Source organism: Hemicordylus capensis, chromosome 4, assembly GCF_027244095.1.
Source record: "Hemicordylus capensis ecotype Gifberg chromosome 4, rHemCap1.1.pri, whole genome shotgun sequence".
Lineage (NCBI taxonomy): Eukaryota > Metazoa > Chordata > Lepidosauria > Squamata > Cordylidae > Hemicordylus > Hemicordylus capensis.
In genome coordinates, this window is record NC_069660.1 from 52813343 (window position 1) to 52829403 (window position 16061).

The window sequence follows — 16061 nt, forward strand, 5'->3', positions numbered from 1 at the left end:
GGCGGCAGGGCAGGCTGCTGCAATGCAGGAAGTTTGGCAATGCAGGCAGCAGAAGCTGTTTCCAGCACATGCCGTCTCAACAGCTGGGCTAGGCTAGGCCCAAAGCAGCACGGGGCTGCTGCTGTCCTCTGATCAGAGGGCAAGGCAAGGGGATGAGAAGGCGTTGAAACAGGGCCCTGTAAGGGAACAGCCCTTGTGGGAAGGAAGTGATGTCCCTCTTAGAAGGCTGCAGTGCAGCTCGGAATGGCAGACAGCAGCACTGCACCGTAGCAGGGGACAGGTAGAGCGCCTGTCACTCAGCAGTGAATGCACCCTCTGATTGCAAGGTGCCAGCTGTCAGATTTCCCCCCTACAAACTGGAGAGTGGGATTCTTAGAAGGTTTTGCTTTGCTTTTCCACACAGCATTTTGTTGTCTTGGTGATTGTATGATCAGTGGATGCAGCACCAGTTACCTATTTATCCATGTTCTCAATGCTGATAAAGTAAGTAATTGATCATCTTTAGACTGTAAACTGCTTTCGACTAGAACTTGACTTCTTTGGGTAATTTTTTAAAGCTGTAAAATGCCAGCGGACCGTGATGGCGGCGTATTAAAATGTTCAATTCAGTTACCATTTTACAGACAGGAGTCTGAAGTCCTCAGAAGACAAAATGTATGCAAATTGTGACTGAATCTAGACATCATGTCCCGGAACCTTGGTCCTTTGCTCAAAACACTGTTGTGAGGGGATTAATTCATTAGCTGTGGACTGTGGTGTATTTCCTTTGAACACCTGCTTGCTACCTATGCCACCCTAGAGAGTTGCTTCATTTTTCCATCCTCTTCTTTGTTCCCAGAACCAATTGTAAATAACTGTGTTGGCCCCACACTGCCCTTAACACTTCATCCTTATTACCTGAAAGATGTTTTCCTCCATCTGGATCTTACATCAAGGGAAGTGTTGGCAACAGTTCTTTGCATGCGAGTATCCAGAATTTCTTTCCAATACTCAGTGATTCTGGGGCATTTTCACTTGACGATCCCCCTCTCAGATGCATTTGCATTTACTCACTCCTGCATTCCAATCCTGCCTTCAAAAACATTACTGCAACTCCCTAATGGTATTAAAGTGGCAGTATTGGAAAGGCTGAAAGATGGGGCTGGGACAAGAGCCCCATATTGTTGCAGCATTGACATTGCAGATATTCTGAATGATGATTTCAAGAGCCTACTAAGAAGTAGCAGCTGGTTCAGAAATGACTAGGGTGCGAGGAAAGTTGTGCTTACTTTTTAAAAATGTGCACCATTTTGTAATGCCACCAAGCACGCAGCCAGGTAGGATGGGAAGGGACCATGCAATCTGCCTGGCCCACATTTCATGTTTACTGGACTGATTGTCATGTGGGCAGGGGTGGGTGGGAGCTGCACTTAAGACTGCTCTGTTTCATGTTTTAGTTTTACAACAGGCTTCATGCTCTGTGTCACTCTGGGCTCTGCACTAGGAAGGATGTGTTGGGTTCAGGTGTGTTGCACCCGCTGCATATTGCTTAGGACCCTGGAATCATTTGGTGGTAAAGAAAACTCTGTGCAGTGAAGGCCCAAGGTATTGTGTCACCTGAAGGGAGGTGCCAAGTGCTGCCCTGCCCATGCCCCCAGTGGGGGCCAGCACCTTTCCAAGCCTGACCTTTGTAAGCTTTGAAAATGGCACAGGGGATAGGGAGGAGGGAAGGTTGCCAGCAGCCTCCTCCCCTTCTTGTGCTTCTTGCAAGCTTTGCATGGAGTATGAGGAGAGGTGCCCACTGCGACGCTTGCAAAGGCCAGCTTGGTCCTGAAGAGCTATCCCCATGGCAGCAGTGGGGAGCATGTTGCCACCCTGCTGGTGCCCCAGTAATCTCCTCCTGAGGCAGCTGCCTCACCTTGCCTCCTGAAAGGGCCTCCCCTGTGCTGGTGGAATACCAGTGCGACCGTAGATTGTGACTCTGCTGGCTTGGGTGTTTTGCACAAGTAACACACATGCATGGTTCTTGTGATAAATGGTGACAGATTCATGACAGAGGCCATTCTTCTTCTTCTTGTCTCTTCATGTTCATCTTTTTAGGTGGCTCTTCTTGTTTCTTTGCTTAGGTTTTGAGCCACTGGAAATGTTTGTGCCATTTGAACTAACTCTAGATGAGGATACAAAACGGCGTCTATATCGAGTCAGACTTACCACTAGAAGCGCGTGCCAACCCTGCCTTCAAAATCATTACTGCAGCTCCCTAATGGCATTAAAGCAGCAGAGACTGAGTGCTTTGCATTGGAAAGGCTGAAAGATGGGGCTGGGATAAGAGCACGCATTGGTTGTGCAGGCTCCACTCCCCCTGTGGTAGAGCTCCAGAGTGTCTTTCAGTCCCCACTCCAGCCACCCACCCCCCACAGCAGAGAGAGTTTCCAAGAGAAATGTCTTGCAAGCCAGCTGTGGCTGGCCGGTTTCCCAGCGACAACAGCCACAACGGTTTGTAATGCGAGAGCATTCCCAGAGCCCATAGATGACTGGGCTTTGCAGCTCTCCTGAGCTTCAGTCGGAGCAGCTAGTGCACTGGAACCAGGAGTCGGCAATGGGAAAGTTAAGAAATGTTTTCTGTGTCCTCCCCATAGCCCTGATTTCTCCTGGGTTGTTGATAACATGGAAGAAATGGAAAACAACATTTTGTCAACATCATAGCCATTCCCCATCCAGGGAAGTTTCTCTCATTTCCCCCCCAGAAATGCCCTTAATTGATTAGGATCTGGTTTACTAAATATAGTAACAATAAACCAGGACATCTTGTTGCTTTTATGCATTCATAAATATCACAATTCCCCTGCTCCCGCAAAAGCAAAAAGTAGTTGATCTGAAATATTTCATTGGAGAGGGTGGGAATTGATCACATCACATTTAATATGATTTAAATTTTATATTCAAACACATTCAAAACTTTGCTTGGAAATTTGTTCTTTGAATATTTGTGAATATATTAAGACATGACAACTCAATAACACACACTTCCCTTATATTGTTTACATGTAAAGAAAGAACTGAAAGTGGTTTATATTTTAATTCTAACATACTTAAAGAGCGTTTTACATACAGTTGTGGCTGGCCACCTATTCCCCCCCAGAATATCCCAGAATGATGCTGTGTCCAGGGCATTGTGGTGGAAAATATGGTTGTAACCCAGGAGCAGTTGCCAAGTGGACTGTCAGTAGCACTGTTGTCCATAGCAGCAGCAAAATAGGCTGGGTTCACACAATCACACAAATGCTTGTTAAAATGTTAATCAGGATGAGTAAGTCCTGTGGAGCTGGTTGTGAGAACTCAGAATCTCTGGGCAATCCTTGTCAAATCGCTCCAGTTAACCTACATTTAACCAGGATAGTTAAATGTAGGATTCAATCCTGATTATCTATCCCAGTTATACGCTGGTTAACTGGAGCACTTTGACCAGGATTGCCCTAAAATTCTGAGTTCTCACAATCAGCTCCACAGGACTTGCTAATCCTGATTAACATTTTAACCAGGATCCTTGGGAATGTGTGAACCCAGACATAGTTAAAAAATAAAATTAAAATTAAAGGGCTATGTTGCTGCCGCTGCTGGTTGCACATTGGTAAGCCCCCCTCCCAACAGTCTTTCAGTTTACACACACACACACACACACACACACACACACACACACACAGAGCCAAGATGCCCCCCCCCAATTGTACCAGCTGCAAAAGGAGTGGTGAATTTGAGGGGCATTTTTATCCAGCTCTAATTTGAGTGTTTTCCCATAAAAAGAGTGGGGGGAACTAACTGACCAGAGAAAGGTGTTCACCAAACCTTCTTCCTGACACACTCAGGCTGTTCTCACGTGCAGCCTAACCCAGGCTAGGGATGTGATCCTGATGGCCCGATCCCAGGGGGCCAGCGCTTCCTAGCCTGGATCTTTAGCTCAGCTGATAGCCAAGGTTAAGGGAGTGAGTGCTCCCTTAACCCGGGCCTCTTGCTCATGTGCGAGCTGCACACAGAGACAGGTGCCTAGAGCTCCCGTCTCTTGGGGAAAACTCCCAGTTCATTGTGCGTGTTGCGTGCTGCATTGTGGGATTAAGAGAGCCCAGGACATGGAGTCCCAGCTTCTGTTTACCTGCACTGCATGGAGCAGCGGGGAGATTCATCCGCACTGCTCCTGGCAGTGTTGGTCGTGTGGGCACACGGGCACGTGGCTTGTGTGCCTTTGAGGCTGAGAGTGGTTGTCTGTGGGAAGGTAAGTTGAACCCTGCATCCCCCCCCCACCTGCCCAACCGTGCACACAGTTGTGTGCATAGTCTCTAGGTTTCCTTTGGGGAGGTTGTTTTTAATTGTCTCCAAGTAAGCATGCCGTCACCTTAAGTGGCACAGCAGGGAAATGCTTGACTAACAAGCAGAAGGTTGCCGGTTCGAATCCCTGCTGGTACTATATCGGGCAGCAGCAATATAGGAAGATGCTGAAAGGCATCATCTCAGACTGCGCGGGAGGAGGCAATGGTAAACCCCTCCTGTATGCTACCAAAGCAAACCACAGGGCTCTGTGGGCGACCGAAGTCGAAATCGACTTGATGGCACACTTTACCTTACCTTTAAGTAAGCATGCAGTAACCACCTGAAGCTTGAAGTGTATTGTGTATTTCTTCTGCTTGCTTGACTTTTATATAAACCATGCCTTCTGTAGAATCCCCCAGATCCCTAAGTTCACTGGCTGTAAAAAAGGAACATTGCAACACTGATGATGGTGGCAATGTAACCTTAGCCTCTAGTATGAAACCCTGTATTCACTGGGCTGACTGTAACTCACAAGAGTCGTCAAACCAAACCAAAATTTATTGCTCAGCCAATTAGGTCATCACTTCAGGCCACTCCTTACCAGCAAGCAGTAAATATTAGAATACTCAGTTTTCCAGTATTAATGCAGCTGGACAATATAATTTTGAGATTGCCATTGATAACGCATAGATTAGGAAAAACAAATTTCAGCAAATGCCAAATTGTAACCCTTCATATAAAGTTTTTTTTTGAAAGAATCTGAAAACAGCAAAAACAAAAAAAAAGAACAGGAAGCATCCAATGCAAAAGCAATGAGAAAGACCAAGTCTTAAGATGAAATTGTAGACTTCTTTACTGATGTGCATTAATGTGCCCAACACATTTCAGTATAAGCTTTCTTCAGGGGCATTTATCCAATAACAAGAAAGATCTTTTTAAAAAAAGAGGATTGCTTTTCAGTCTCTACTATCTTAGAACTGCCTATCTATCTATCTATCTATCTATCTATCTATCTATCTATCTATCTATCTATCTATCTATCTCTATCACATTTAATATACTGCCCTGTATAACATCTCAGGGCAGTTTATCCCAGGTCATGGCCTGAGTGCCCATAATACAGCCACATTGCTGAAGCTAAGCAGCTCTGAGTGTGGTCAGTGCTTTGATGGGAGATCACCTGGGAGCCTCCTGTACTCTGCCTTGAGTTCCATAAAGGCAGAATATAAATGTAAATAAATAAATGTCTTAAATCGGGGGAGTTTCTTTTTGGAGTCCACAGGCAGGATCACAAACTAGTACAAATGTGCCATGGATCTGAGGAAGCAGGATTTGTAGTGTGAGTTTTCTGTCATATGTTTGATATTTGCCACCAGCTGAAAAATCTGATTCCTAAGCACAGTACCTCTCTTGAAGTGGTGATGGACTGCAGTCACCAGTGCTGAATTAGATAGCTGATAGATAGATAGCTGAATTCCTTTGAAAAAAACATTGACTTTGTGGGCAAATCTGTGACCTGAGATTCTGTAATGGGCTGGTTTGGATGATCCTCTGGCCCTCTCTAATACATGGAGGAGTATTTTGGGCAGTCTCTCCCTCTGCACATCTGGCATGCCATCTCACCACCTAATTGGACGGGGGAGGTGGTTTGTCCAAATTGCCCCTTGATGTGCGGATAAAATACTACATTACAGTAGTAGTAGTGACTTTGCTGGCTGACATGCAGCCCAGCCTTTTGAGGGCAGAGCAAGAACTCCGTTCTCGCAAGGAGCTAATAAACTGACTGTGTGTGAGGCTTGGTTCATTTGATTAAATATCTTAAATAAAAGTTGGTTTGGGAAAGGCCATTTTATTTGGTTGGAGGCCATGAGCTGATAATTCTTTGGTAGGCCTTACTAAACCGGTCAAATTTTGTGTTGAATAGAGTATAGGAGATCCTATGGGCAGGCTCACATGACCGTAGGCCAGTCTAGAAGTGGGGAGAATATGGGGGATACTTCTAGACTTGAGAGTGTGTGCTCCTGGTAGACGTGATGTCTGAACCTGCCCAAATCTGGTTCCCATGCTGTCCACCTGGCATTCCCCCAGGATTTTCTGCCCAACTTCCAGATCTTGGGTATGGAAATCAGGAGAATGTCAGGTGAAGAACTGGACTTGGGCAGCTTCAGATGTCATGCCCACTGGGAGCACATACTCTTGTGTCCCAACATATCCCCAACATTTTCTCCCTTCCAGACTGTTGGGTGGTCATGTAAACCTGCCCTGTGTGAAATGGAATGGTTACTATTGCTCATGATCATTAAACCAATGGCAGAACATTTCTTTGAATGCCCCAGTCTGAACTGGCAATGGAGGAGGTGGGAGTGGTCTAGTATTTGGCACACTTGATAAAGCCCTGTATATCACAACCTAGAGGGATGCACTTGGATCAGTAGATTTGTTTATAGAAACCCCAGTCCTAACGTCCTCTGCATTTTTCTTCTCTCAGACTGAACCCCCTCCAACCAAGCCTTTCTGATGATGAATGGAACAGCCAATGTGAACGCAGCCGGACGTAGCCATTATGCCTCCTCTATCCCAGTGCCAAGAGCTGCATCCCACAGCAAGATACACACTCTGGCAGCATCTCCCAAACTCCCCCCAAGGCAGAACAGTGTGGTGGGAGCTGTTCCTTCACAGAGGGCATCATCACCCAGAACAGCAAAGGGACTGGTTAGCTCAAGCGGTGGCGCTCCTAAAGGACCCAAGCAGAAGGCCATCCCCAAGGCCCCAGCAGCCTCAAGCCCTGGACAGGAGAAAGCGGAGGACTCTGAGAGCCATGGTGGGGCAGATGGGATAGATTCCAGTCTCAGCCTGGGCATGGTGTCTGGCTGCAGCAGTCCTCGAGGGGTGCAGAAGGCCAGCTCCAGAACTGCCGGGGCAGCTAAGAAAGCTGTAGTTAAAGCCACAGAAAAAGGAAAAGATACCTCAAAACATGGAGAGGACTATAGTAGTCTTGGTGCCAAGAGGGGTCTTGGGAAACCTGGTACTATTTCTGAGGCCCCTAAAACCTCCCATCTCCCAGCAAAGAGCCCTTCCCATCTCAGCCTGTATAGTGAGACTTTGTTGTCCAGGTCTTCAGATGTGGACACCATGAAGACCACAATGAAGAGGCCTCAGAGCTGTCCGGTGAAAGGCCAGTGGGTCTCGGATGCCAACTGGAAAGGCAGTGGAACATTGAAGCTGGAGGATAAACCTCAGGTGATCTCACTAGACACAAGCAACCTTAATAAGGGCCCTATGCTACACACTGGACCCATCAGCTTTTCTTCTGTGCCCCAGCACAACCATCCCATCATGGCTACTGTTGCTCCTTTCCATTATCGGTAAGTACTCTGCAAAATCGTAGAAGAAATGTTACACCATTAAGTTCATGCTTTCATTTGGGTTTGCTACCATCTACATTCTTGAGGACCTGGTGGTGAACACAGTGTCAGGGAGAGCTGGCCAAACTGAGGTTGGTGTATCCAGTTGGGGCACAATGAATGCTCTAATTTTTCAGATTTTCTTGAGTGGGTTAGGGTCTCAGGGCTACCCTCAGGGGCCCCATCTCCAGGTTCACACTGGAGCCCATGACCGAGTCCTCCTCTGGTTAGGCTTTATCTGACTCTAGGATTGGATGCTGACAGGACCACTTTAACTGAGGAAAAGTGACTTGTCCAAGACTAGATAGTAAGTCTGTGCTGGAGAATTCTTAAATGCACTCAGACCATGACTTTGGACCAAATTAGATGTGATGGGGCACATTTGTTTGTTTTTGTGACTGTATAAAGCAGAGGTGGTCACTTTAGAGCAGGCTTCCTCAAACTGCAGCCCTCCAGATGTTGCTGAATACAACTCCCAGCATACCCAGCCACATAAAATTGTGTCTAGGGATGCTGGGAGTTGTAGTTCAGCAACATCTGGAGGGCCGCAGTTTGGGGAAGCCTGCTTTAGAGCAAAGGGGGCCTGCAGGTGAGTGGAGCTGAACCATACACCTCCTTGCCTCTTCATGGCACTTTTGTCTCCATCTCTGCTCACTTCTAATATTGGAACTAAGCCAAGCGAAAAGTGTCTGCGCTTTGAAGTATGGGGATGTAGGAAAGGGGGGGGGGTTCAGCTCCCTCCCCCCCCCCGCCCCATGCACCTTTTAAGATAAAAACTAGACCTCTCTCCACTCAACCTCTGCTGTATATGGGGAAAGGGCAGACAATGAACTTCACAGTGGACTGAACTGCAAGGAACCTTCTGTCCAAGAATGTATGATGCATTGCATATGGAGAGACAGTGACTTGATATGCTTTCTCTGCCTATAGGCGACAAGGTGAGAAGGAGAGGAGCAGCCATTCTAAGGAGGAGCATCCATGTGGTGAACAGACCAGCCCTGCGGAAGGGCCTGAGCTCAGCTTGAGAGGCATGGGTAAGTCGAAATGCTGGGCTGAGCTCTTCCTTATGGGGAAAGAAATGGAGCCAATGGATCAGGTTATATACATGGCATGTGATTGGTTGCAGGGGAAGGTGGGTCTGCTTTTGTGCACTGAATACAGGAATTGGTGACCATCCGTGGGCCATTAAATGGCAACTGACTTGTGAACAGACCCTATATCCTTTGTGAACCAGGCTTAAGCCTCTGGGCACTCTACTGGTCGGCTCTGTCTCTGTTTGCATGTCTGAGAATCCCTGATAATAACTGGGTAAAAGGAGCCGCCTTAAGTGGTGGCTCTCTGATTTATCAGGGCGAGAGCAATGGTTCCTATTCAGCCCAGCACAGCGTCCCTCCCAGTGGCTGTTGCTGGTGTCTCCCTTGCGTTTCTTTTTAGATTTTGAACCCTTTGGGAGAGGGAACCATTTATCATTCCTCTTGCTATGTAAACGCCTTTGAGGACTTTTTTTGTGCTGAAAAGCAGTAGATCAATAATCTAAATATTACTTTGTGTCCATTGAATTGGTATCAAAACCAAGGTGGCTTTATAATTTGCTCAGTCCATTTGCTCAGATTTGCTCAGTCCATTAGTTAGTGTAGTGTTACCCACTTTTGCTTCCAGCTGCAGCTGGAGGAAATTTCCACTAAAAAGCAAGTATATGGATTGGCCATGGATTGCAGTGGGGGGCAATAAAAGGGTCCAAGGTCCTGTTGTCTGCAAAGGGGAATGCTGGGATTCCAGGCTGTTCAGACAGGTAACCAACTCCTTTTGTAATAAGAACAGTTTATGTGGTCTACTTTTACAAGAAAAGACAAAAACAAATGGTAGTCATAGTAGTAGTAGCAGTATTCCTTTATCACCAGGTACCCTCCCTTTTGCCTTGATTAGGGGCAGTAGAAACAAAACAGAAGATTGGATCAGAAGGCAGTCTGAACACTTTCCTAGGTTGGCTTCACAAAATCAAAAGGATTAGTGAGCCTAGCACAGCTGATAGTGTGAACTCAGAATTTCAGGGCAAGATTGGTCAAACCACTCTGGTTAACCAGTATTCAATCCTGGTCATCTATCCTGATTAAATATTGGTTAACTGGAGCGGTTTGACCGTGATCGCCCTGAAATTCTGGGTTCACACAATCAGATCTGCTGGGCTCACTAATCCTGAGTAACATTTTAACCAGGATCCCTGTGATTGTGTGAATCCAGCCCTAGAATGGGCCGGCAGTCTGACTCTTGGGGAATTGTAGAACTAAGCTTAGAAAATCTGGCTAAGGTGAAACAAGTTCCTTATACAGTGGAAGGAAAGAAGATCAAAGACAATTCTGCATGCATTCTCTCTGAAACTGGACCCATAACTCAGGATTCTCTACTCTTGGAGGTGTCTTGATGCATAAAACGTCTTTGGCAATTTTAAATGGGAGAAGTCAATTAGATTTCAATGAATATTTCATGTATATTTCACAGAAGTGTCATAGATTGCAATGTTAGTTCTATAACACACTGAGACTTTCCCCAATAATTTTATAATATGTCCAAAGTGGGAAATAGCTGCAACCAGCTCCTGCAAGTATCAGTTGTGAGCCTGGTATTTAGGTAGGTACTTCCTACTCTTGTAATAATAATTAAAAGCAGGCTTGCATTCTGAATGGCATGATAGACACAGAATAAAATGGAATCTGGAGTTCAGATGTGGATCATTAGAGAAATGGAATGAGCTTGGTATTAACAACTTAAGTAATGCAATTCTAGAAATAGCCATGTCTCTGCTGATTGTTCCCCTTTGTTTGACACTCTAGCAGGAAAAGTACCAGGTAGAATATTTAAGGACAGACTCTGAATATATGGTGAGGAATTTAAGTAGGCAAAACCCAATTCTGAACAGACTTAAGGCTGAGGTTTAAACTACATATATGTATATGTTTCTGTCTTAGTTCATACAAACCTTTTCCCGCATGATTTCGTAGTCACAGGTACAACAGCGTGGAGAAAATAAGCGATATTACAGCCTGTGAGCAAGCTTTTACAGGCTGTAGAAAGATATGGTTATGGCTGTTGGTTAGGATAGCCGTGGTAGCAGCAGCAGAAGTATTCCTTTACCACCAGATACCCTCCCTTTTGCCTTGCTTAGGGGCAGTGGAAGCAAAACAACAGAAGATCAGATTGTAGTAAGGCAGTCTGATCACTTTCCTAGGTTGGCTTCACAAAATCAAAAGGATCTGGTTTAAAAGTTAAAGAAGATTAGTGAGCCCAGCAGAGCTGATAGTGTGAACTCAGAAGTTAAGGGCAAATCCGAACAAACCACTTTGGTTGACCAGCATTAAACTTTAATTGCAGGTTAACTGCATTTCTGTGAGAGTACAAAAGAAAAACAGGTGTAAAATAGGTGTTAGGGGTGGGCAGAACCGGCCCCCTAAAAAGGGGGCTGATCTGAGTTCAAACCTGGAACCAGGCCCCCACTGGTGGGGGGAAGGAGTGCAGGGGGCTGGGGGAGCTATCACTGCCACCTCCAATGAGCTGCTGCTGGTGGCGGAAAGCTGCCCTCTCTCCTGCCCCGCACCTGCCTTTTCAACTCCTTTAGCATTAGGGACTCCTTTTGCTTGTAAAGGGGAATCCGTACCAGATTCCCCTTTATAGGCATAGCCACCCGAACTGGGCCAAACTGGTTCGACTGCATGAACTGAACGACCAGCTGGTTCTAATGAACCAGTTCGCAGACTGGCAATTTGGTTCGAATTCAGTTTGAATTTGAACCGAACTGCCCAGAATGGTTCTGTGCAAACTCCTACAAACTGGTACAGTAATCAGTTAGTTGGCATAGAATTCAGCTTCTCTCTCTCTCTACCCCCCTCTCTCCCCTCCCCCTTTCTCTCCTTCCAAAGCTCTGGTCTAGCCCTTATGTTTGTGAACAGATGCTTGGAAGTGGGTGAGCAGTTTTTTCAAAAATCCCAGGAGCCAAAGATAATAATAATGGCCAACTGATACATTAAGGTCATTCTCATGACCAGCAATACCCACGTAGGGTTGCCCTAACCTGGGTAGAGCTGGTCATGAGAAGCACCAGGATCAGTCCCAATCCCAGTGCTTCTCAACTGGATAGCCTGGGTTTTGTACCCATACTAAAAATTAGGGATGTGCATGGAACCGGTTCGACAGTGTGGGTTGGATAATTTTAAGGGCGGGGGAGGGTACACTTACCCCTCCCACTGCTTTCCCTCCACCGGCACTGGCTGGAAAACTGGTCCGGCGGGGTGGCAGCATATCTTCCTGCTGCCCCGTCTGCTCTTCGGACCAGAAGTTGGCGGAAGTAGCTCCCGCGCTTGCGTGTTCATGCACACGATGTGCGCACACGCTCAAGCTACTTCCAGGCTGATCCCACCTCCTCCCCAGCCCTCCCCGGCCCTAGGACAAACGAGAATGAGAATGACCTCATTGTGCTATATTGTGTACTTTGGTTCTATGTGCTTGTTTTTTGTAACCTAAACAGCAGTCAAAGAGGGGTGGGGTGCAATCCAGGACTGAGACCCTGGCAAGAAGCGAAGGGTGCTTTAACCTTTTATCACGGCTGTGTTCCTGATCTAGATCACTTCTCCTACAGCTAGGAGGGAAGTTCTCATTGGTGCCAGGGGAAGCTTCCCTCCTGGGAGAAATAGCAGCTGTAGGGAATGTGGTCCAGATTGGGACCAAGGTTGAGGAAATGGTCAAAGCCATCTACACTGTATTTCTAATTCTGATCACCGATAGCTTTTAAGTTACAAAAAACAAGCATAGGAGGCCAAACTATGCATTTTAACATGGTAGGGCTTTTCACATGACCCTAATCAGTGTCAGAGCAGCATCCAGCCAGGGTAGGGAAGCCGTGTGCACTCCTGAACTACATCTGTGTGAACCCAAAGATCAAGCTAGGTGGAGGGGAGAGTGATTGTGTGGGAGCTGGGTAGGATGTAGGAGTGTGCATGGACTGTGGTTTGTTCAGACCAGTCCGTGGACCAGTTCGGCCCACTTTGGTGAAACCTCAAACTGGTCCAGTGGTTCAAGGTGGTGCTTGTGGGGGGGGGGGAGGGGGTGGCAGCGGTGAGTGGCATCTTTAACAGTAAAGACGGAGGGCCTTACCAGCTGGACTGCCACTCCAAGCAGCTTCCTGCTGCAGCGGCACTCCCTCTGATAGTCCGCACACAGCGCTGGCACAGCTCCTTCACTGACCTGGCCTCTGCACATGAGCCATGCCTGCACCACGAAGCTGCTTGGTGTAGTGGTCTGGCTGGTAAGTCCCTCCATCTTTATTGTGAAAGGTGCCACTCGCTGTACTGCCTCAAATCACCAGACTGGTTCAATGTCCATCTGAACTGGTCTGCAGGACCGTGAACCAGTCTGATGGTCCATGCACACCCTGGTAGGATGGCTTTTCAGCCACCCTCAGTAAAATGCTGGGGACAGAATGTGGGTAGGGCACATCTGTCCTATTCGGCTCCCAGCTCTCACACTATCACTCTCCCCTTCTCCTCCCTTGATGATTGCATTTACATGACCATGGATCAGAAGCACGCACAACTTTCCTGCCATTGCTGGGTGCTCTCCAACCCTGTATAGGGTCACGTGAACAAGCCTAATGTGTAGTTTGGTCCTAAGATTGAAGGTTGGGCGTCAGCACCCTATATACCTCCATACTCCTCTCCCCAGAGGTGTAGCTATAATTGACCAGTGGCTTCAAAGAACCCGGGTGCCCAAGCTCTTGAGGGTCTCCCAGCTCCACCCCTTCCTATTTTCTTCATTATCTCCCTCGCTCTGAGGGGCTACTGGGGAGAGGGGTGAACACGGGCCCCTGTCCCTTGGCTACGCCCCTGCCTCTCCCCATCAGTACTCAAGTTAGAATAAATTAATGCAAAAAAAGCAGACTTGCACATAAGATAAATTGTGCAAATGTACTCATTTTGCCTAACTGATGGTCACAGAATTCAGCTTTTCTTGGAGCAGAATTTGGACTCTTTACACAGTGAATTTAAATTTTTTGAACACACACGGCACACTGCATGGACGTAAAGTTATAGAAGTATATATCCTCTTTTTGTAATTGGTGTTTTTCTTTGTCTTGACCAACACAGAATTTTTAAAAACCAACCAAACAGCAGATACAGAAATTATAAATATTAATAAGTAGATCTTCTAAAAAGTATGCCCTTTGACAATGGCCAGAATTCCCCCCCCCTTTACATTTTAAAAAATCCTTTTTTAAAACTGCCCAACGCAAGGCTTTCTGAGCTTTAAAAGTAGTCCCGCAGACTTGCCTTGTATGATTTTGCTGCTGTTTTCTGTAGATGTGGGAAATTGCCTGTAAACATTAGACTGCAGGCAGTGCTGCTAACAGGTATAGAATCATGGCTAACACATGTCTATGTGTTCCCAGTATTCATACAAACAAACAAACAAACAAACAAACCCCCCAAAATCAAACAAACCAGCAAAAAACCTTCAAAGAATCATGCTTTGTGAACTCAAATGCGGGCACAAATATGTGGAAAAAATGTTTTTTCAACTTAAAAACAAGAGTGCACACACAGCCTTTCTCTGTGATTGCAGAGGCAATGAACATTTATTCGACATATGCCCTGCTTTTCAGGCAAGATTGGCTTCCAACTGCTCACAATTAAAATCCATATAATGGTTCAATATAATTAGGGCTATATTGGGGGTGGCTGGGAGGCATTCTTTTCTGGCGCTTGGCAGTCGGTAGGTTCCAGGGTGGGGTTTTTTGGGTTTTTTTAGAAGGAAGGGGGCAGAGGGAGTGCAGGTGGATTGAGGGGCTGTCTGGTGGTCAAGATCAATATGGGGCACTTTGAACTCAGTCTGTGTTATTATTATTGTTGGCAAGCAAATGAACGGCAGCAGGAGAAATTGTAGCTTGATAACTCAGCTGGATTTTTCAATGCAGCTGAATATACAGTACATGTTTTGGATCTGAGTGATGCTACTATCCTGATTCATAGGTAAAACACAATCAAAACTGTTAGACACCTGCAACAGCCACTGGAGGGATGCTGTGCTGGGGTTCGATAAGGCCAGTTGCTCTCCCCCTGATCAAAAAGGAGAATCACTACCTTAAAAAGGTTCCTCTTTGCTCAGCTAACAGGAGACTGCTCAGTTAGCAAATATGTCCAGAATAAGAGTGGAATGCTAGAAATCACTCTTAATCAATGTTGATTTGATGAATGGCAGTGTAATTAGAGTGAAGTTTGTATTTAAAAATCATTTTTATGTTGACAAAGAATACTTTGTATCTCAAGAGTGGTTGCAGAAATATAGAGGGGAAAAGGACAAAAGCTACAGAATATTCAATGCCCGTATTCCAGCTAACTCCCCAAAATGTTCTCTCTAGATTTTAACATGCTGGGTGCAGTGTTTACCCTGTCTCTTTTACCCACCCATATTAAATGCTGTTGCTTCAGATGCTGATAGGCGTTCAGATAGGCATCCCTTTGGTAAGGGACTTTCCAGATGAGATTTGGAAGTATGTGTGTCTGTGTGCACACAAACAATGTACAAATATTTGTGGTGCAGGAGCCAAACATCCTCTCTCAAGGAAGCACTTCTATTGCAGGGATTTAACATTTTCTCTGCACTCAATAGTAGTATGCAATATTTGTTGGTGAATGTGGCAGGATTTGTTGGTGGATGTAGAAAAATTATGCTATATAAGAAACTGGATATTTTTTCGACCTTGTATTTGTCTTGGGGCAAATGATTGATAGCCATAGAGACTGTACTGACACAAAGCCTAACCCATGCTAGGGAAGGCCAGCCTGGGTTAGGTTGCATGTGAGAACAGCTGGGATTGGGCCCAATCCCAGTGGGGCAGCGCTGCCTAGCCCAGCTTTTTACCCAGCTCCGGATTGTGTGTTCGCTTGGGCTGCATTCAGCCTGAGTGAACACAGAGACTGATGCCTAGAGCACCCATCTCCTGGGGGATCCCATCAATGCACTGTGCTTATGGTGCAGTGCGTTGTGGGATATCTGGAGGCTGGGACACATCGTCCCAGCCTCAGGAGCTCCGTGCTGCATGGCACAGCACAGATTGCCTGGGAGTGCAGTCTGTGGTCTGCACTCCCAGCAACATGTCTGCTACCATCTGGGGGGAAGGTGAGTTGGACCAGCCTTCTCCCCCACCTGGCCATATAATTTCTTTACCAACCCATGCATATACTTATTTTCTCAGACTGTTAGTTAAAATGTTTATTCCAAAGCCAATTGCCATTTCTTTCCAAGGATGCTTCTCTGGTCAAACTATCTCCAGTTTTCCAGATAGTAGGCTTGTTCACATGACCCTAAACAGTACGGTGTAAAAGT

The 16061-nt window shown here is 46.3% G+C and overlaps 1 protein-coding gene across 5 annotated transcripts in view; it reads left to right on the forward strand.

Annotated features, from left to right (window-relative positions):
* NAV1 (neuron navigator 1) overlaps positions 1–16061 on the forward strand; it is a 409357-nt gene that overhangs the window by 93096 nt on the left and 300200 nt on the right. For 4 of the 5 annotated variants that reach the window (XM_053243557.1, XM_053243560.1, XM_053243559.1 and 1 more), the window contains exons 2-3: positions 6773–7649; positions 8619–8722. In XM_053243557.1, coding sequence (XP_053099532.1) covers positions 6802–7649; positions 8619–8722 — 952 coding nt within the window. In that variant the 5' untranslated portion in view covers positions 6773–6801. Of the gene's footprint in view, positions 1–413; positions 484–6772; positions 7650–8618; positions 8723–16061 lie in introns of those variants that run through there. The other variant, XM_053243558.1, reaches the window with a different exon arrangement.